The 21350-nt window shown below is 35.0% G+C and overlaps 1 protein-coding gene across 10 annotated transcripts in view; it reads right to left on the reverse strand.

Moving 5' to 3' along the window:
- EPHA5 (EPH receptor A5) overlaps positions 1-21350 on the reverse strand; it is a 366730-nt gene that overhangs the window by 19385 nt on the left and 325995 nt on the right. For all 10 annotated transcript variants that reach the window (XM_081026671.1, XM_081026670.1, XM_081026667.1 and 7 more), the window contains 3 exons: positions 10601-10662; positions 8991-9200; positions 5985-6134 (listed from right to left, as the gene is read on the reverse strand). In XM_081026671.1, coding sequence (XP_080882797.1) covers positions 5985-6134; positions 8991-9200; positions 10601-10662 — 422 coding nt within the window. The remainder of the gene's footprint in view (positions 1-5984; positions 6135-8990; positions 9201-10600; positions 10663-21350) is intronic.

Consider the following 21350-nt stretch of genomic DNA (forward strand, 5'->3'; position numbering starts at 1 on the left):
GTGAGGTCCTGAGATCAACTGAAGCTACAGGGGCTACAGTGCAGTCCATAACCTGCCTCTTCTGAGTTTCCCCTCAAGAAGAATCCACAAAATCATGAAATAAATGTTCCCTGAACCTATATGGAGAAGTCTGTATTGCAAAAGGGGTGAAGTGTGGCAACTGTGAGAATATATTTCCTAAAGTCACCTGCAGGCATGGTAGCTGACCAATAATCCTTAACCCTTAGCCCTCTAAAACCCATCATCACATTTACACCAAGGCCATGCTTTACTCAGGTTACTCCCAGTTGATTAGTGAACGTGGCAGTGATCATAAAATAGGCTCATTCCTATGAGATTCCTATGATAGACAATGCTGGCTTGAGGGCTCCCTGGCAGCCTTGCCGACCTCTGTTAGAACTGCACCTCAGCCTCAGATGATTGCACTCAATCGTCCTTCCATCTCTACCGTACCTGTATCACAGTCTGACACCTCTTCCCTTCATCTCTCCACGTGTTTCCGTACAAGCATTTCCCTTTAACAATATTAATGTATATCTAATTCCCTCTTGGCTTCTTGGAGGACCTAGACTCACCCAGGCATTATATCATAGGCACTATGATGCAAATTGTACATGTATTATCTATATTCAGTTTTACCACATATCTGCAAGATAGGAATTATTATACACATTTTACAAGTGAAACACTTGAGAGTCCAGGAGTTAACTATTGCCTGTGTTTACACAGCTAAGAAGCAGCAGTGGTAAGATTCACATTTAAGTCTCTCTGGCATGAAAGCCGGGGATATAGCTTATATCTAGAATTAAAAGGAGTTATTTTGTAAGATAGTACATTCTTCATCACAGGAGGTATGAAAATGTAGGATTGATAAATGTGTAGTAGGAAGTTTGTAGGGAGAATTTGAGCATCAGCTGGGTGTTTTCATGAATCAAGTTCTATCTAGACTGTGAGTGCCTATGTTGCTAGATATTTACTTGAAATCTCTTATCTGAGTCCTTTTGTTGCTATGAGATATGAAGCTCCCTGGAAGTGGCTAGAGTTAAGTACATATTCCTGTAAATAATCAAAGATACCATAGAAATAGTTCCAGATATACCACTGTTTTCTAGGATTTTGTTCCTTTTGCCAGTAGTTATTAAAGATATATTGAATATTCATTTTTCTTAGTACATCCATCTTAGACCAATAGAGTTCCAGAGATTAAAGGGATCTTGAAAGTCCTCAATTCAAGTCCATTCCCATAATAGTCATTGAAACTGACCCAGAGTTATAGAATCCAAGATGAATTGCTTTCAGTTCAACATATTTGTTTTTTGATTTTGTTTTTAAACAGCAAGAAACAGAAATTTTGAACTTAGGTAGTGATATTTCTTTGCATATCACTTTTTCCAAAAGGGTAAGAATTTTCTAAAATAATTAATTGCATCCAAGGGTAGCATTATCCTTAGAAGACCAATATTATCTTAGAAGACCAATATATGTTGGTTCAACACATTTATTATTACACAGGCATTATTACAGGAAGGCTAAGAAATTGAATAATTTTCTCATTGTAAAATCTTGTTAATTTGAGTATTTGTATGAGAACTAAAGTCCTCAAACTGTGTATTACTATAGAATATTCTCTTTGTTGTACCATAAAATATTTGAGCAGTATAAGAAGAATGATATATGTTCATATATTTATATATCTATCTATTCTATACAATTGAAAAATTAAACAAAGAATAGACATAAGAAGAGAGGTACACCCAGTACAAAGTGGGTTGATATCCTGTGGGAGACAAATATTCTCACCACAGAAAGAGTAATCAACAACTGACTGAAAAAAAAAATGGCAAGAATAATCCTAACATGAGAAGATTGAAAAACAGATTACTTAAATGAGTTTTTAAATTATTTTGTAACCTATGTGTAGGTATAATTTACGTATTCATATATTTCACAATAATTACAAAAGAAAGACACTGTCACTAAATATAAAAGTGTAATGCAATGAGATCTCATTATTTTGGTTTGTATTTTACGTTCTGAAAAATGTTGACATTTAAAATGTTTGTTATCAATAAAGTAGCTTCTACTCACTATAGGGTATTTCGTAGCTTCCCAAGCTTGAATCAGAGTTCATGATCTGGTATTTACCTCAATCATCCTAATCCTTCTAGTTTATTTTTATTATGTGTTATGATTTTTCTCTGTGATGACAGAGGCAATCCTAAATCAAAAGAAACCTACTACAGCTTTCTGTCTCCCTGACAAAGCAAAAGATCTTCTTTGAGAGATTTAGATGATTTTGAATGTCTTGGTAATGTAACATTTTCATGGAAGTAAAACATTTTTAGAATCAGATAATATCTGGAATGTGGAGATTATGGAATATATCACTCAAAACTGCCAAATCATTTCTTCTACTTTGTTCTCTGATAATTTTTCCCAATCATGATTTGCAAATATAGTAGATATGTTATTGGATACAAACTTAGATAGAAATTAAGGTATATCAAACTTAGTGCTATATCTGAAAATTAAACGCCACTAATGAGTGTGAACTTGTTGAGGAAATGCAAAGCATGTATTGGACACTCTACTAAAGGCAGATATTTTAAAAAGATCTGTAACTGTATAATCATTTTCTGTAAACCTCATTTAGATTCGTAGAATATCCAGCCAAAGTCAAAATATTAGTTTTTATGTTTATAACTTTCTGAAAACATTACATCATCACTCCCTTGTATTTTTTTAATAGTTTGAAATAAAGTTATTTGGAAGCATATCAAGACTCTTGAATGGCTGAAATCAGGAGAAAAAAAAATGTATCCCAAATCCTTCACACCTCTTTGTTTCTATGTCCTTCTCCATGTAATTTTATATTGTCCACTCAGAATGAGCAGAGGAATGGACCAATCCTCTGATTACGGGATTGGTCAATGGGGTTTAATAGAGATGTTCCAGGCTTACGAGCATTTGGGCTTATTCTTGACATTCACTTTACAAATGAGTTCACATCCGGTCTCCAGAGGAAAATGGAGGCCAGGTGGAGCAAAGCCAAGTTGCAGATCAGCCAACCCCAAAGAACATAAGCAAAGCCAGTCAAGGTCAGCAGAAACACTAGGAGAATTTACCTGGTGTCATGTTCTACTTTAGTCTATAATTTTACTTACGACAGATAGCACTATCTCAAGTATCACTGCCAATAATGTGGACAATAATGCTACACATATTCATATCAGACAAATAATTAGGGGGGACTAATAATTCTGAGTGAAAGAATCACAATTCAAAATATCACAAGTGTGAGAAGGAATTAACTAGGCAAATGAGGGACAACTATTTTCCTTAAGTGAAGGGAAAAAGCTTGCTGGCAACATAGAATTAAATGCTTTCACAAAAACTAAAGGAAAGCATGACATTGAAATGAGTCTTAAGAGAAGATAGAAGCCAAACCAAGAAGTGCTCTGCAGCTCAGCTTAGCATTTAGCATTTATCTGGGGAACAGAAAGTAGCAAACAGGTGTACTCTTCAGCTAGTCTAGGTCAATCCTGAGAAATTATTCAATATGGAATGAATATCTTATATTCCATTAGAAGGGTGATCTAGGATCACTGGTGGGAAAGGAAAGGGAAGAAGTAGACATGAATTCAGTTGGAGACAGTGTGGTGTTTAGGTATAAAAAGTGTGGAGAACCAGCTTGAAATTTTGCTTTCACTTCTTATTTTTCTGACTGAAAGAAAGTCATTTAATCTCTCCAAGGCTCAGTTTCTTAACTGCAAAACAGGAATAATAATATCTCTCTGATGGGTTGTTAAATACACAGCAAGAGTTCAGTGATACTTTTATCAGAGTCCTGCTCCTAAAACCATAGACTTTAAGACAATAGATACTATGTTCTCCCAAATTTAGGGAGATATAACCCACTCCTTCACCTAGTAAATGTAGCACAAAGAAAACCGATGCAGCAATTTTAGATGTCTTGCTGTATACTTACTTGGAAAGAGGCAAGAATCCATCAGCCCAATTTACTACTGCAATCAGAGAAGAATGCTATGAAATACATTTGACCCTTGAACGACATGAGTTTGAACGGCACCAGTTCTTTGACATGTAATTTTTTTCAGTAAATACTACAAATGTATTTTGTCTTTTTTATGATTTCCTTAATAGCATTTTCTTCTCTGTAGCTTATTTTATTATAAGAATACTGTGTATAATACACATACCATACAAAATACGTGTTAACTGACTGCTTATGTTATCAGCAAGGCTCCCAGTCACAGTAGGCTATTAGTAGGTAAGGTTTGGGGGAGTCAAAAGTCATGTGTGGATTTTCAACTGTGTAGGGGTTGGTGCCCCTAACCACCTCATTGTCAAGGGTCAACTGTAATCTTTGGGGATGCTGAAGTGTGATCCTAGCTTCTCACTGGGGCAAATCTGAAGAAGGCAGTCTTTCTGGGGCAGTCTGTAATAGTATTGAAAAGAGGAAAGACTGGCAGAGCATCCAAGAAGAATGTGTTTCCCTCAGGTGAAGCAGACATGTGTATGGTACAGTAAGAGACTGTGAGGTAGAGAGCATGTGCAAGTGAGAGGAACTGGGAGAAGTGAGGTGGAATACATCCTTCTCTCTAGGGACGTTGCAGGGAGGAGGCTTTCATCAAGGGGCTTTGGGAAAGCTCAGACACATCAATCACTAAAAAACTCAAGTTTAGGTGACCGCCTCATAGGAGGCATCAATCGCCACACATTATGAAAACATTCTTGTCCCTTCTGTTCCACCTTTCTACCCAGGAAAGTCTTGAGAAGTCCAGACACAGCCTTTGGCAGAGGAGGGAGAGCAAAAATCTGACCATTCTTCCTTCCCAACGTACGTACCAACAGTCAGGCTGATCCTGCAGTTGTGGAAAATACTTTCAAATGGATATGGCACTGGCTCTGATTTAGAGAGGACTTGAATTTTTTGAATTTTTATATCTGGCATGGAATTGTTGTTGGACATGGGTCTGGAGAGATACAGTAGCTGTCTAACAACCCCTGAATGCATTAGAGAGAGATTTTACAGAGCTGGATGAAAGAAAGAATTACAGAGAAAAAAAAATGTTTTAAACCAGCACACTATTCAGTTAAGACTTCAATATAATCGTTTTATAAAGAAGTAATGATATATTAGTTGGTAGAGCACTTAAGACAGTGTATGGCAAATAGTAAGGGCTAAATAAATGTTAGCTGCTTTTATAATTGTTCTTGTTATTTGATGGGAAAATATCAAATTTAACTGGGATCCAAAATGGAAAGGGTTGCATTGAATAATAACAATGAAAAATTACAAAAGTAATTACAATAGACCAAAGAGCCATGTGTTAGGCATGATACAGTAAACGTACTAAACTTAAATAGAAGATTATTTCATGGTTCTTTTAATTCTAGGATTCTATTATTTTAAGCATGGATTATTTTTCCACGTGGGATAAAATCTGTTTTATCCTTCCAAATCAAATAGACAGTACAGCTTTTCCTACATTTTTAAATTAAAAAACAAAACAAAACATAGATTTTTCCTTTTTATCCTCTAAGAGCATCCACTATTAAATCAATTATCATCCATCATTTGGGTCTAGGGTTTTAGCTGCCTTTATCAAATGCAAATCATAAAAACTTTCCTGTCAGTACTCATTCTTTGATGGTTCTTTCTTTATCTTTGAAAATGATAGTGACATAAAACGAGTTGAACATCACTACAGTATAGCTGGAACTGTCTGTCGAGGGACTGAGCTTTTATATAATAATAACTTTCTTCCCTTTGTTCTAACTCATTTTAAGCTTCTGCATAAAGGATATTTCAACAACAACAAAACAGATTAGAGGGTAAGTGAAATATTTCATTTTTTAAAGTAAATCTCATGTGCAGAAATGAAAAAGTATTATGTCTCCTGACTCAGAGAGCAAAAGTATTTCATTACAAACTTGACGGGAGATAGTCCCATGCTTACATCTTGATTGGTCATCTCCCAGTATGGTCTCTCTCCGTAAGACACTACCTCCCACATCACGATTCCATAACTCCAGACATCACTGGCAGAGGTAAACTTCCGGAAAGCTATAGCTTCTGGGGCAGTCCATCTGATTGGAATTTTGCCTCCCTAAAATTGGAAAAGAATAAAAAAAATTCTCACACACTTCAAATGTATCTAGGGATATTGCTGCCTTGCTGAAAAAATCCAGAAAGAGATATAGCATTTTTAAGTGAATCTGTTTGACAGCATGCAGTCTCTTTTCACATATCCGTTTCTAAGCACTTGTAAACTGACTCCTAACTGGCTGTCCAGAAGGTTTCTGGTTTAAATTTTGTTTGACTACTGGAACATATACAGGGCCCACGTCTCAATTACAGTATCAGGATGACAGCTCTAAGTGGGGAAAACACACAGTTAAGCAAATCAAGAATGTATAATTTCATGACTTTCAACCAGAGGATAAAGAACTCAAATTCCCATGGTGCTTTTCTCTTTAATATAGGAATTGTAAGTGGAAAGTCTCAGTGCTAAATGCAACTCCGAGATGTTTAACAGTTAATAAGACAAGCATGAAAATCAGATGTGTTAAAAACTTAGTTATACTGACATCATACAATCTCTTTTAGACTTGATTTCTCTTATTTTCTGCTAGCATATTTTTGTGTTTGTTTGGTTAGGCTTTTTTCCCCCCTAAGAGGTAAATTTATCACTTAATTCAACCACTTTAAAATTTATTGAACTTAGATTATGGTGAAAAACTTACAACATTATCAAGTTTGGGATTTTTTACACTGTAAAAAATTTGGTGAGGTAGGTTCTCTCTTAGTTCACTAAATAAATAAACATTTATCTATACTTCCCTTTCACGATGGATTTTTTTTTTTGTCTTAATTTTTAAAAGACAGCAACCCTGGGCAACCAAACATTCCATTTATAAGCAAAAAATATATTAAAGGAGCTGAGAGAGAGAGAGAGAGAGAGAGAGAGGAGAGAGAGAGAGAGATTTGAATATTTTTGTTTAAAAAGACTAACACATGCCTATCCATTTTGCAGGAAGGGAATAATTTAATCCACATACTAGAAAAAAAATGGAACTTAAACTGCTTTTTATGAACCAAAGTTTCGAGACATATGAGGAAATAAGAGTTTCATGTAATGCTTGAAATTGTTCTCTGAATTAATTTGAATTATTCAAATTAAATTTGTATTATTTGCTCCTTAGAAATATGGCAATGCCACTTTAAGAAGAGTCTCCTGAAATATACTTTTGTTAGTGAAATACTCATAGGTAAGATCACACAACTAGGTCTGCCTATGTGTTGTGATAATCTATGTTATCACTATACGTCTTAAAAGTGTAGCTTGTTGATTACTTTATACTGCAATGTAGAATGTTTCTCCCAATCTTTTGAGCATCATATTGGCCATCAGTACTATCTGAAGTTCCCTACCTTCTTATCTCTCAGTATATGCATTTTCCACAAACTGCCACCACACCCCATTTCATAGGAATAAGTCTTGAGGGTCTCAGGATCTCTGCTTCCCCATCTGTCTCCCTCTTCCCCAGCATGACACCTTGACACAGACCTTGACAATCCACTTTATGCATTTAACTAAGACATCAACCAATCTTACTGGGAATGGATTTTTCTATAACCTTAATCTTGCTTAGGCCAAGTTTGTTAAGTATAAATCTAATCCCAAGAGAATTCTTAAATGAGGTTTCATTTAATACAAATAATGACAAAAATAATTAAGTCTAGAGGAAGAGGAATTACTATCCATCAATTAATTTATTGATTTATTAAGCCGACAATTAGAAGACTGTTTGCTTAGATAAGTTACTCTTGATCTTCAGCAAAGTACAATCCCTAAATATCTTTGATTCACAAAGCTACAACGAAAAAATCAACATATATAAATCTTATAATCTATGAATAATTTGTTGTTAGACTATAAGAAGAAGTAATTTTGAAAAGCTGAATTGAAGAAGAAAATGTGAAACACACCTATCATAAAAATAAGGGACAACGAAAGTGTTCTTTTGTATTGAAACAAAAGTTAACCTCATTGTATAGTGAAAAATATACGATGCATGCCTGTCTTCACAAGGAGTTAAACTTGATGGAATTGTAAAGATTTAGAATTAAACAAATGTAGTTTATCATAAGGGATTTAAACTCAAGAAGTACAATACATAGACTGCCCAGAAAAGTCTGTTGTACTGATACTCACAGTTTTACACAGAAATAATTGTCAGTTATATAACATCAATTCAGGAAGCAATTCCAATGCGGAAAAGAGTGTTGATTTATGCTAATTATGACAACATGACTTAGTGAACAATTTTCCAAAGATATGAGCTTAACAGTTTATATAGTATGTAAGAAGGGCAATTAGGCATTAACATACTGTCAGTAAATCAAAACTTTTTGAAGGGACAACTCTTTTATTCCATCTAAATCCTTAAAAGGTAGGTTTAGATATTTTTGTATTTGTTTTACAAATGAATATACTATACTGCAGAGAGTTTAAGCTACCCATTAGTGCCATACATATTTATGTATCCATATACTGTCTAGATATATGTGTATATATATATATATATATATATATATATATATATATATATAGTTTTAATGTAGGAGATTCTGTAGTTGTCTTTTACATTTAAAATTATATATGATTTTTTGCTTTGTTGTATCTACTCTGAACTTAAACTTTTTAATTTTCAGTATCTTTTGGAAAAAATAAATTATTGAGACTCATAAGGTGAATATTTTGCTTATCTGAATTTAATATTTGAATTTTCTGGTCTCAAACAGGGAGCATCAACTGGATTTTTTAAAATCCCCCACTACCTCTCTTTCTCTCTCTCTTTTCGTATGTTGGAGAAATGTCCTTTTTTGCTATTTCCTTGAAAATCTTTAAAAATGGAATGCATCTAGTGCAGTTTCAGAAATGCATTCTTTTAGATCTTACCCTTGTGGTGTATGCTGCCTCAGGATCGTCTTCCAGCACCCTGGAGAGTCCAAAGTCAGACACCTTGCACACCAGGTTGCTATTGACTAAGATATTTCTGGCAGCGAGGTCTCTGTGCACATAGCCCATGTCCGAAAGGTACTTCATTCCCGCAGCAATGCCTCTCAGCATGCCAACGAGCTGAATCACAGTGAATTGCCCATCATTTTTCTGTAAAGACACCACCATAGAGCTATCAGTCCAGCAATGCCAGTCACTGGGGGAAAATATAAAAGGATCTTGCTTCCGTGTCCAAATGAATACCATCACCAAATGCATATGCAATTTCTATCAGAAGAACCAATAAAATTGGAAACTATATAATTAACTTGGTAATGTTTATCAGTGTTCCGCTGGATCAAAGCAGATAACTGTTTTGAAAGCCCTTGTCAAAAATCGCATTTAATTGTCCTCGGTATTGTAACTCCTTTATTCTCAGTCATCAGAGGAGTGTGTGCCCACTGGAACCTGCTGCTTGCCTAGGGTTAACACATTACATTTTCAAGGAGCTTTGAAAGAGGCTAGAGAGATAGGCAGATTGGTATAAAGAAGAAATGGTCCGAGGAGATAAAGGGAGGTTCTGCAGTAGCAGATAGGAGAGGAATGATGAGGAAAATGTTATCACTTCTTGGGAGCTTGCTGTCTTTGTCAAGGGCACTGAACTTAATACAGACACACAGAAAAAGGCTCACCTGAAGTTTATTTTGAAATAAAGGAATGATGTGACCTTCACAGACTGAAGAACTAGAAGATATGTATAAGAAATTTGGCACCAGAATCTGGTAGAGGCTAGAGATTGGAAGGGACGTTGGCCTTGTCAGTGGACTGCTGTCATACTCAATGCATAGGCCCCTCTTGTGATCATAAAAACGTCATTCCTATCACCTTCCCTAATCAATAAAAATAATTGCTATACTGGAGATGAAAAACTGCCAGCCTATAGGTTTAATCAGGTCTGCAAATATCTTACACTGTCTAGCACAACCTTTTTATTAATAAAATGAGTTGCCAATGTTTAAAATTTGGAGACTTACACATAAAAATATATATGTATTTTTTCCTCAAACCAGGAAGATCTGACAATACAGGATTAGTATTTTCTGTTACCACATGATGACTCCATTGGCACAAGCAGTGGCTGGCCGTCAGGTGGGTTATAAGCCTATTTGACCCCTTAATGTTGATAATTTGCCCAGACCTTTTAGACATGTTTCCTTGTTCTGCCTGATATTATATACTTTGAGAAAGTTAAGTATTAGTAAAAGCTTCTTTTTGTCCTTTTCTTTCTTTCAGTTCTCCTTTTCTCTTTCCTTCTTTCCTCCTACCTTTCCTCTTTATTTTTTTTCAGGCAAATTAACATATACTTAAATGAAACTGTAAATACATAATTTGAAGTTTTCTGAAAAGAACAATTTTCAAACCAAAGTAAATTTCTTGTAGTATAATTATTCTAACTGCAGGCATTTCTATCTATTTAAAACTTTAGCTTTAAAGTGGCTCAATCTCAACTTCAATATCATGATCAGTATATGAGTAACACTTTGAAAAATTAAATTTGTCTCAAATCTTACCTTTAAAAATGTATCTAAAGAGCCATTTTCCATATACTCTGTCACTATCATCACTGGTTTACCTGAAAAGAAAATAGTAGATGAATTGCTAGTCTTTTTTTATTTTGCATTCTTATTTAGGAAATGTTTACCTGCAAGTTTTTATTAATGTCCAAATTATACACATTCATCTTTTGTTTAAAAAAAAAAAAGTCCTCTTTGAGTAACAAGTAAATTGCTGACATGATGATATCTCAGTGTAATGGTAGGAATGGTGAGAAGAAAGTAACATGAGGAAAATAAGAGATTGGTATTTAAGATATATAAAAAAATAAGCAATCGTCAATATCAAAATCAATTTATGTAGAAAATGAGTTAAAGGATAATGTTATTTTAATAGAGTTGATATAATTTATCAAATAATCATATCAGTAAAGTACTGTGAACATATTCATCTTTCTCACAATTCTAAAAAAAATTCCTATCCAGGCTAACTGCCATGTTTATGATCCATTGAATATATGTTGTGGTTTCCAAACTTTATTTCTATGTTCTTGTAACTCCTTTATGGCTACCTCCCATTTCCCTCTATAACACACTTACAATCTCTACCAATGTAAAGTTTTTCACTCTTCAAAACATCGTTCCAATCTCTCTTGCTGTCTGAAAACTTCTCTTACAATCATCGTTTCTGATGGATAGGGTCGTCCTTTCATGTATAATATAGAAATATAGCTTCGAGATTAGCTAGACAGAATCTGGAGCCACACTGCTTGGTTCTGAATCCCGTATTAATCACTTACTATCATGTGATTTTGGGCAAATAAATTATCTCTGTGCCTCACTTTTCCCATCTATAAAATTAATATATTAATGACACCTGCCTCATAGGGTGGTTCTGAGTATCCATCAACTCACATGGTTATCCGAGGCACTTACAATAATGCCTACTACTTAGAATTTGCCATGTATTATTCATTTATAAACTGAATCAACTTTGTCAGTTAATGTCCTTGCAAGATGTAAGATGGCTAAGAGAATAAGCCATATTGCATCCTCCATAAAATGATAGTACTTTGTATATAATATGTCTGTGATACAGGATGCAAAATACAAGCTTAAAAACATCTTTATTGAATGAGAAAATAGCTAAACACAGTTGTTAGTTTTATCACTACATAGTAACCTCACTATATTTTAAAACATGCCCCTTTACTCTTTAATAAAACTATACTACATAAAATTTAAGTGTTAATTAAACTATTTTGAGGTTAGTAAACGGAGATCTTATAACAGAAAAATTGCTATCTTATACATCTATTAATTAGATTTTATATTATTGAGGGAGCACAAGCCCTATACAAGCATGAAATGCATTATAATTAACTTAATAACATTCTCCATAGGGCACCTGTAGTTTACTTGAGAAGTGGTTCATTCAAATCATAGAATTAGAACTTGAATATTTATTCATACAACATCATCAGAAGTATAACTAGAAATATAGAAAGTTAGACAATTATATATATAAAATAATCTGGGAAGAAAAATGATTTTTCATTCCAAAATCATTTATAGGTCACCCTTTAGAATAACAAAGTAGGTCAGTCTTATTTCTCACTCAGATAATTATCTTCTTTTGAAATATTTTAGGAGTACTAGATTTTTTGGTCAAGATGGCAGAGTAGGCAAACGTGGTGCTCACCTCCTTCTAGGACCACATCAGTTACAACTAAACCACAGAACAACCGTTATGGAGAATCGCCTAAAAATCTAGCTGAACCTAAGCCCTACAGCTACAGACATACAGAAGAAGCCACCTCAATACTGGTAGGAGGGGCAGAGATGCAGAACAGCCTGGTTCCACACCCATGTGTGAACATTAAAAGTCAGAAGGGATATCTCAGTTGTGAATGTTCCACCCAAAGGGCACCCCATGCCAGTCTCCCTAGCCCAGGGTTCCAGTGATGGGGACAGAAGTCTCCATGACTTCTGGCTGTGAAAACCAGTGAAGATTGTGGCTGAGAGAGACCGAGGGTGGCTGCATTCCAGGCACTTCTCTCAAAGGGACTGCACATCAATTTGCTTGCTGATGGATTCACTTGCTCTGAACTCCAGTGCTGGGCCAGCAGCTCGAGAGGCAACAGAGACATCTGAGGGGGAACTGAGTTGGCTGGCCTTAGGGTGAGAGCTGAAGCAGCAGCTTTCTCTCAGACAGAGGAACTGGCAGAAGCCATTGTTTCTTTGTTAAGCCCTCCCTGTTACTGCATGGAAACATAGGCAGGCACCACGTCTGTGGCTCCATTAAACTGGCTATCACCTTTCCTCAGCCTGGCCCTAGTTACTCCCTCAGAATCTGGCTTACCTAAGCCACTACAAGTAGGGACACCCCCACTTGTAGTGGCTTTTCTGTATAAACAATCTGTCTTAGCTCATGCTATGGCCTTTCCTAAAGTCTCTCAAAGGTTCACAAAACCCAAATAAGCAGCACCTAGCTTCGATGTGTCGCATACTTCTGACTGAGCTGCCCTAAATGCGGCACTAGTGAAAAATGGCCTAGGTTTATGGCTTGGCCTCTCAAGGTAACTCTAAGCACAACACGTGCTGTGGCTATATTTGGATTGTTTGTGGCTCATGCCAGGTGGCACTGGGCAGGGCACAGATTGTCGCTGAACTTGGCCTGCAGTGGGTCCCCTCCCTGGAGGCCCCAGGGTTTGCAGGCCCAGTGGCCAGCATCAGCCTGGGCTGGAGCATCACCTGGCCACTTCCAAGAATGACACACCCAAAGGGCAGACTATGCAGGCACCGGATCTCCACTAAAGCAAATCCTGCTCTGAAAGGTCAGCACCTGCACAGCAGTTCTTCCACTCTAGTCATAGCCAGTTCTCACAACCAATCAGCCTGAGGGTCAATCCCTCCCATTGACATCCAAACAGCACCCAAGGCACAACTACAACAGTAGGGAACATACAACCCACACAAGGGACAAACCTGGAGCACCCAGTACTGGTGACCAGGGAGACTGCACCCCTGGGTCCCACAGGACATCTCTTACATAAGGCAACTTTAGTAAGACGGGAGACATAGCAGACCTATGTAATACATAGAAACAAACACAGTGAGGCAGCCAACATGGGGAAACAAAGAAACATGTCCCAAATAAAAGAACAAAACAAAGCTCCAGAAAAAGAACTAAACAAATGGAGACAAGCAATCTACCAGATGCATAGTTCCAAACACTGGTTATAAGGATGCTCAATGATATCAGGGGAAACTTTAACAAAGAGATAGGAAACATAAAAATGGAGACAGAAAACATAAAAAAGAACCAGTCAGAAAAAAAGAATACAATAACTGAAATGAAGAATATATTAGAGGAAATCAACAGTAGATAAGATGAAGCAGAGGATCGAATCAGCAATTTGGAAGATAAGGTACCAAAAAACACTCAAAAGAAACTCCCAAAAGCAAAAAGCAAAAAGAATCCAAAAAAAATGAGGAGAGTTTAAGAGGCATCAAGTGTACAAACATTCAGAAGGAGAAGAGCGAGAGCAAGTAATTGAAAACCTATTTGAAGAAATAATGACTGAAAACTTCCCTAATGTGCTTAAGGAAATAGACATACAGACTCAGGCAGCACAGAGAGTCCCAAACAAGATGAACCCAAACAGGCCCACACCAAGACACATCATAATTAAAATGCAAAAGGTTAAAGACAAAGAAAGAATCTTAAAAACGGCAAGAGAAAAGAAGTTAATTACCTACAAGAAAGATCCCATAAGGCTAGCAGCAGATTTCTCAACAGAAACTTTGCAGGCCAGAAGGGATTGGCATGAAATATTCAAAGTGATGAAACGTTAGGACCTATAACCAAGATGACTCTACCCAGCAAAGCTATCATTTTAGAATCAGAAGACAGATAAAGAGTTTCCCAGACAAGAAAAAGCTAAAGGAGTTTCTCACCATCAAACCAATATTACAAGGAATGTTAGAGGGATTTATTTAAGATGGAGAAGGGAAAAAAAATAAAAAAAAATGAATAATAAAATGACAATAACTACCTGTCAACAATTACTTTAAATGTAAATGGATTAAATGCTCCAATCAAAAGGTAGGTGACTAAATGAATAAGAAAAAAAACAAAACAAAACCCTTACACATGCTGCCTACAAGAGACTCACTTCCAGTCAAAAGACACACAAAGACTGAAAGGAAAGGGACGGGGTAAAAATGTTTTCATGAAAATGAAACACAGAAATAAAGTTGTGGTAGCAATATATGTCAGACAAAATAGACTTTAAAATAAAGGAATAACAAGAGACAAAGAATGACCTACTAATCCCACTTCTGGGGAATTATCTGAAGAAACCCCAAATGGTACTTCAAGAGGAGGTGTGCATCCATATGTTCAGTACAACATTATTTACAGTGGCTGAGATATGTCCTGGGTTTCCTTAGATGGAAAAATGCATAAAAAAGTCAGTGGTAGATATACTGTTTTCCTGAAAATAAGACCTAGCCGGACAATCAGCTCTAATGCGTCTTTTGGAGCAAAAATTAATATAAAACTCAGTCTTATATTATATTACATTACATTATATTAATTATATCATATTATATTATATTTTATATTATGTTATATTATGTTATATTATATTATAAAGACCAGGTCTTATATTAATTTTTCCTCCAAAAATCTCATTAGAGCTGATTGTCCGGCTAGGTCTTATTTTCGGGGAAATACGATATACAGTGGAATATTGCTCAGCCAGGGAAAGGAATGGGTTCTTGCCATCTGGACAGCATGGATGGACCTGGAGGGTGTTGTGCTGAGTGCAGTATATCAGACAGTGAAAGATAGATGCAATGTGATTTCACTTATGTGTGGAATCTAAATACAAAATAAACCAATAAATAAAACATACACAGTCTCATAGATATAGAGAACATTTTGATATTTATCAGACAGGAGGGAGGTTGGAAATGAGTGAAAAAGGGGAAGGGATTAAGAAGCACAAATTGGTTGTTACAAAGTAGTCATGGGGATACAAAGTAAAACATAGGGAATATAGTCAATAAGGTAATAACTCTGTATAGTACCAGATGGTAGTAGATTAGTCAGGTGAATCACTTCTTAAATTATAAAAATATCTAACCCTACGTGTGAAATTAACATTAAATAATATTGAATGCCAACTGTAATTGATAAATTTAAAAAAGGTGGGGGGAGCAGAATGGGAATAAATGGTCCAAATTCCCAGGTATAAAACAAATAAGTCATGGGGATGTAATGTACAGCGTAGGGAATATAGTCAATAATGTGATAGCATGGTACGGTATCAGATGGTATTTGGACTTACGGTCATCACTTCTTTAGGTACACAGATATTGAATAATTATTGTGTATACCTGAAAGTAATATAATATTGTATGTTAGCTATATTTTAATAAAAATATTTTTTCAAAATTTTGGGAGTAATATCTTCAACACAATGTGACAAGTATATTACGAAGGCACACACATCTCTCTCCTTTAAAGCTTATAAAAGTTATTTTACAAGTTTGTCTAAAATAATTCATTTGGCATATGATTATAGATGCCTACATTAGGTGAAACATCACATATGCTGAGAATATGCATTGGAGATGCCATTTGATCTGAACTTTGGAGATTGAAAGGGTAACTGGTGTAAAAAAGGTAACAGACATTCCAGGAAGAGGAGGCAGCATGTGCCAAGGGATCTTGTCATGACAGAGCCCATGAAGTTCAAATATCGTCATATATTTGAATTTTTTTGTAGAGCCCCGGATATTTTTCTTTGTAAATCAGGAAGTGACAGGCGATGAGTTGGAGGAATACTTATTTTAAAACTGACTGGAAATACAATACCATAGTTAAAACAAACAAACAAAAAACAGGAAAGATTCATATTGTATTTGTAAATCGCTCTGACTACACAAGAATAAATAAGATTATAAATATTTTTTCTCCTTAGTATAATTGCAATCTAAGTACATGATTATAGAGAAATGCTTCCATTTTAACTTTATTTTAATGATATGGCCACAACCATTTTACTGGACTTCACACTCTAAAAGAAACAAAATTCTGATTTGGGATCTTTCGGTACCATTTTTACATGTCAGAGTCTATTACAGCCTTTTGTTAATGTTGATGCAGCTTTTCTTCCAAAAGGTCAGAACTATTATACTTCCCCAAGGGTGACAGTCATGATATTTGATAACTGTTTTGTCATAGGTACCTATGTGACATAAGTTACACCAGCCATAATGCTGGAGTGTCCTGGAATATTTTGCTGTACCACACATCACCTGTTCATCTGTCTGATGTCAGGAATTGAGACGTACCCAGGGATAAAGCTGAGTAAGCAGATAAAGGGAATACGTAGGTAACCTTGGCATTGGCTTTTAATGAAAACCTACAGAAGTATTCAACAAGTTTACAGCTAATAGAGTCAAAAGTGTACGTACTTGCTGAACATCAGCCGTGACCAAACCAGATGGATGCCTACATAGTCTGACATCACCTATGGTTCCAGGAATCCTTCCTATGTGCCTCTTTGACTCTGACTCTGCCTGATTTCTTCTCCTACTTGGAGAAATCCACTGAGAGAGTTGTCATAGTATAAAGAATGGGAAGAACCAAACTGAATTCCAGTGTATATCCAGGGAATATAATATTAGCTATCCTTCATTGGCATCTCTCAATTTATACCATATGAGCAGATGCCTGGTCCATCAAAGTAAAACCCTAATCTATGTCTATCATTATCTACTGTAACCCAGCCCTTTATGTCTGTGTCACTTTCCCTATAATTTTATCTACAAAACTTTTTTCCTTCTTCTTTCTTTTCCTAGATTATTTCTTTCTGTGTATCCTCTAATTTTTTAGACTCTCTTTATGCAGTTATGGGTCTGTGGTAAATATTGACTACTGCTCACCCAAGGTCTACTGAGCAGGAATTGTAAAAATATCTCTCACAGGTAACTTTGTTCCTTAAATTCAACCCAAATTCATTGAGCTTAGAAGAAAGAATTTATACTCTAAAGATAATTAATTGATCAGAAAATGTATTGACATTTAATAATATATATTTGGAAAGAAAATGATTACTTTTTAGAGATAGGCACCTGATATTCATCCAGTAAGATTACATAGCTAGCATCACCTAGTTTGAAAAGTCAGGTTAATTATTTATGACAATGCAGTTTGTAATGTCAATAACAAAAATGTTACTTGAGAAATATGATAGGGACCTAAAAAACCTCTGATATTTCAGAAAACGGGGGAAAACAATTAAAATAAATGGTTGCAAACAAGCATGATCTTCTTTTGTTGGCAAAATAAGACACTTCAGGAACCATTTGATTATATTTCATGCTTGAGTCATTTTAACACTAATTATATTTAGTTTGGCTTATGTTTTGTCTCAGTTCCTGCTAGCCTGCAAGAATGACACAGCAATAATTAACGTGGCTTACTCTAGCCCTTGTAAATTCAATAAAACTCTATAACTCATTTTCCATTATCCAGCTTGAAGTACAAAGAGTAGATCTTCCAATAATTTTGAAAGCATATTACCAAAAATCAATATAAAGAGAGCTCATAAAGCATGTCAAAACATGATTTTAATCACAGATTAGAGCTTTTATATTACTTTATATTATTTACTGAAAACCCAGCCCAGGTAGAGTCTAAGTAGTAATATAAACACATTATTTGTGGAATTCATATTTATTACTGATAATCATAATTGATTCATTTTCTATACTTTATAAGGCATGACATTACTTCTAATTGTTACTAAAATTCTACAAAACTGATATTATGAAATACATTTTTCAGAGATAAAAAAGTGAGGCTTAGAAGGAAGGATTCAATATATTACTTGTGTTGAGTAGAGCAGGTTGTATAAGAAGCAAAACTGGAAATCAGATTTATGTCCATCTGACTATAAAAGCTGTTTTTCTTTCTCCATAGTATGATGTCTGTAATTTCAAATATTTGTCTTAATTTTAAATTATATTTTTAACTTCACACATATTTACTTGTTTGTGTTAAAATAAGCTTGTTAATCATGAATATGTTATATCAAACTATTCAACCATTGATGGCAGATCTGGTAGGAATTCAGCTTCTTTCAATAAATAATATATTCTTACACATGATCATTACTTATGCATGTTCTGAGTGTTCCAAAGTGTTCTATAGTAAAATGGCCTTGGATTCTACTTGTATGAAGTATATATAGTAGTGAAAAACATAGAAGTAGAGAGTAGAAAGGTGGTTGCCAGAGGCTGGGGTTATGAAAAAAGGAGGAGTTACTGTTCAATGAGTACAGAATTTCAGTCATGCAGTATGAGAAAGTTCTAGATATCAGCTATACAACATTACAACATTGTGCTTACAATTAACAATACGGTACTGAACATTTAAAAATTTAAGGGGGTAGATATCATGTGGGTTTTTTTCTATCACAATAAAAAACAAATTGAGTTTGTTTCGCTAGTACATGGTTTTTTTGATGCTAATATCCATCACAAATCCAAGAGAAGAGAGTAGTCCACTCCTGGTAATTCAATCTCTTTCTATAAGATATCTCAAAGTTAGGTGAAGCAAACTTCAGGGAATGTTGATCTAGCCCATGCTTTTCAGATTGTGGCCTTTGACAAGTATCATGGCTGTCACTTAGGAACTTGTTTGAAACACAAAATGTCAGTTCCTAATCCAATCTACGGAAACAGAGTCTGCATTTTAGCACTATCCTAAGAGGCACTTTAAATTTTGAGAAACGACAAACTAGGCCACATCACAAGAATTTCAGCTAAATCTGGGCTTATTTTAATTGCATTGCTACCACCCATTTTTCACAAACCATTAACTCACCAACAAACACATGATACCACTTAGAGCTATAAGGAGCATTTGATTTGGAAGAATTGTAATTCACTGGAAAATAATCACCACTGAGTTTCTCTTGAAAACATTTTATAAGACTTGTAAATGATTAAAAATAAGCCTGTGTTTATACTTGTGTATCTAGTCATATATCACTATGCCATTCTATTTGGGTTGTATATTATTTAGTATACTTACACTTGTAGTTGTTTGAAATTATTTTCATTATTACCCAAAGGAAACAAGGGATAATACAAATATCACAATTCAATTATTCATGGTTAATGGTCAACCAGAAAAATGGGATCTTGTGCTTGAAATAGAAGTAGATATTGGGGGGTGGTCGAAGTATGGGTCCATTAGAACTTAGAAGGGTACTCATAAGTTTTCATGCTATTATAGTCCGTATTTTTTGGTTAACACTTTAGGAAAGGTCATTTATAAAATTATGTAATATTGATTTGGGGAAAGATAATACAATCAAAAGCCTCAGGGATAGGAGTATGAAAACGTCAAATGCCTCTATAGGTAGAAATTCCAATTTTACATTATATTATCTTTTATTTCGTATTGTTTACATTGATATGGACTTTTGGTTAGATGCATTTCTCAAACTAAAAGTGAATTAGAATTTTTCTGACATTAGTGAAAGTAGATAATAATTAGTTATGGAGTCAGAAATTATAGGCTTTTCAGAGGAGGTAGGGAATCTAAGAATTATCAAATATGACAGCTTTGTTTTATTAATAATGAAAACAACTTTGAAACATAATGTTGGATTTACTAGTAATTGATCTATGAGCCAGTAAATCTGTTTCTATAGATCTGTATTCTTTCAGATGATCGGGATTAAGATTTTATCAGGAAGAACACTTGGAAATCTCTAAAAGTTATTTTAGGTGTATTTATTTTACCTCTGTTTATACCCCAACAAAGAAAACAAAAGTACCAAATTAATGAGCTGGCTTCTGTTTCTACTTCAATTTTAAAGTTGTTTATTTATACCATGGTTTATCACATGGTTATCATAGCATTTATTGCCTTTTGTGAAATGGAAGATGTAAAATTCAAGTATACTCACACTTCAAACATTTTCATTTTAATTGTCAGGACTAAAGGTAAATCACACATTATACACAACATGTGTAACTTGATGCTTATATTTATCTCAATTTTAACTTATCCACAGCTGCAGTATTTATTACCAACAACAGTCGTGCTCCTTCTATACTCTCCCCTGTTATTCCTTTCTTCAAGGTACCCAGGACAAATAATTTATAGTTATCACTGTCTACTCTCTTTTACTCACACTTCAATTCCAAATCATAGGAAATTTATTGTGATTGTCTTCAAAATGTCTACAAAATTCAATTACTGTCCTTCCATCTTGTTAGAGCACTACCCTGATCTAATTCATAATGAGGTGTGAATACTGTCAGTAGCCTCCCCACTCTTCCTAGCTTAAACATTAGTCCCTACCATCTATACTCAACACAGCAGCCAGACTGATCTGGTTAATGTAGAAATCAGACTCCATCACATCTTGGCTCTAAAGGCTCCATAGTGAGAGATTTCTTTTACAAGGATCAAAGTGCTCTTACATTATCTATCCTTCTACTATATCTTTAGGTTAAGCTCTTACCAGACTCCTCTCATTCATTTCACTGAAGCAACATTGATTGGCCTTCTTGATGTTTCTGGAACATTCCATGTAAGTTTTATTTGAGTCTTGCTCGTCCTTCTTCCTATAACACTCTGTCCACACCTTCACTTTATTTAAGCCTTATCAGACAGGTCTTTCTCTAAGTAAAATAGAAACCACCAACCCTTGATAGAAAAATCCCTAATCTC

The sequence above is a fragment of the Rhinolophus hipposideros genome (assembly GCF_964194185.1).
Source record: "Rhinolophus hipposideros genome assembly, chromosome: 1".
Lineage (NCBI taxonomy): Eukaryota > Metazoa > Chordata > Mammalia > Chiroptera > Rhinolophidae > Rhinolophus > Rhinolophus hipposideros.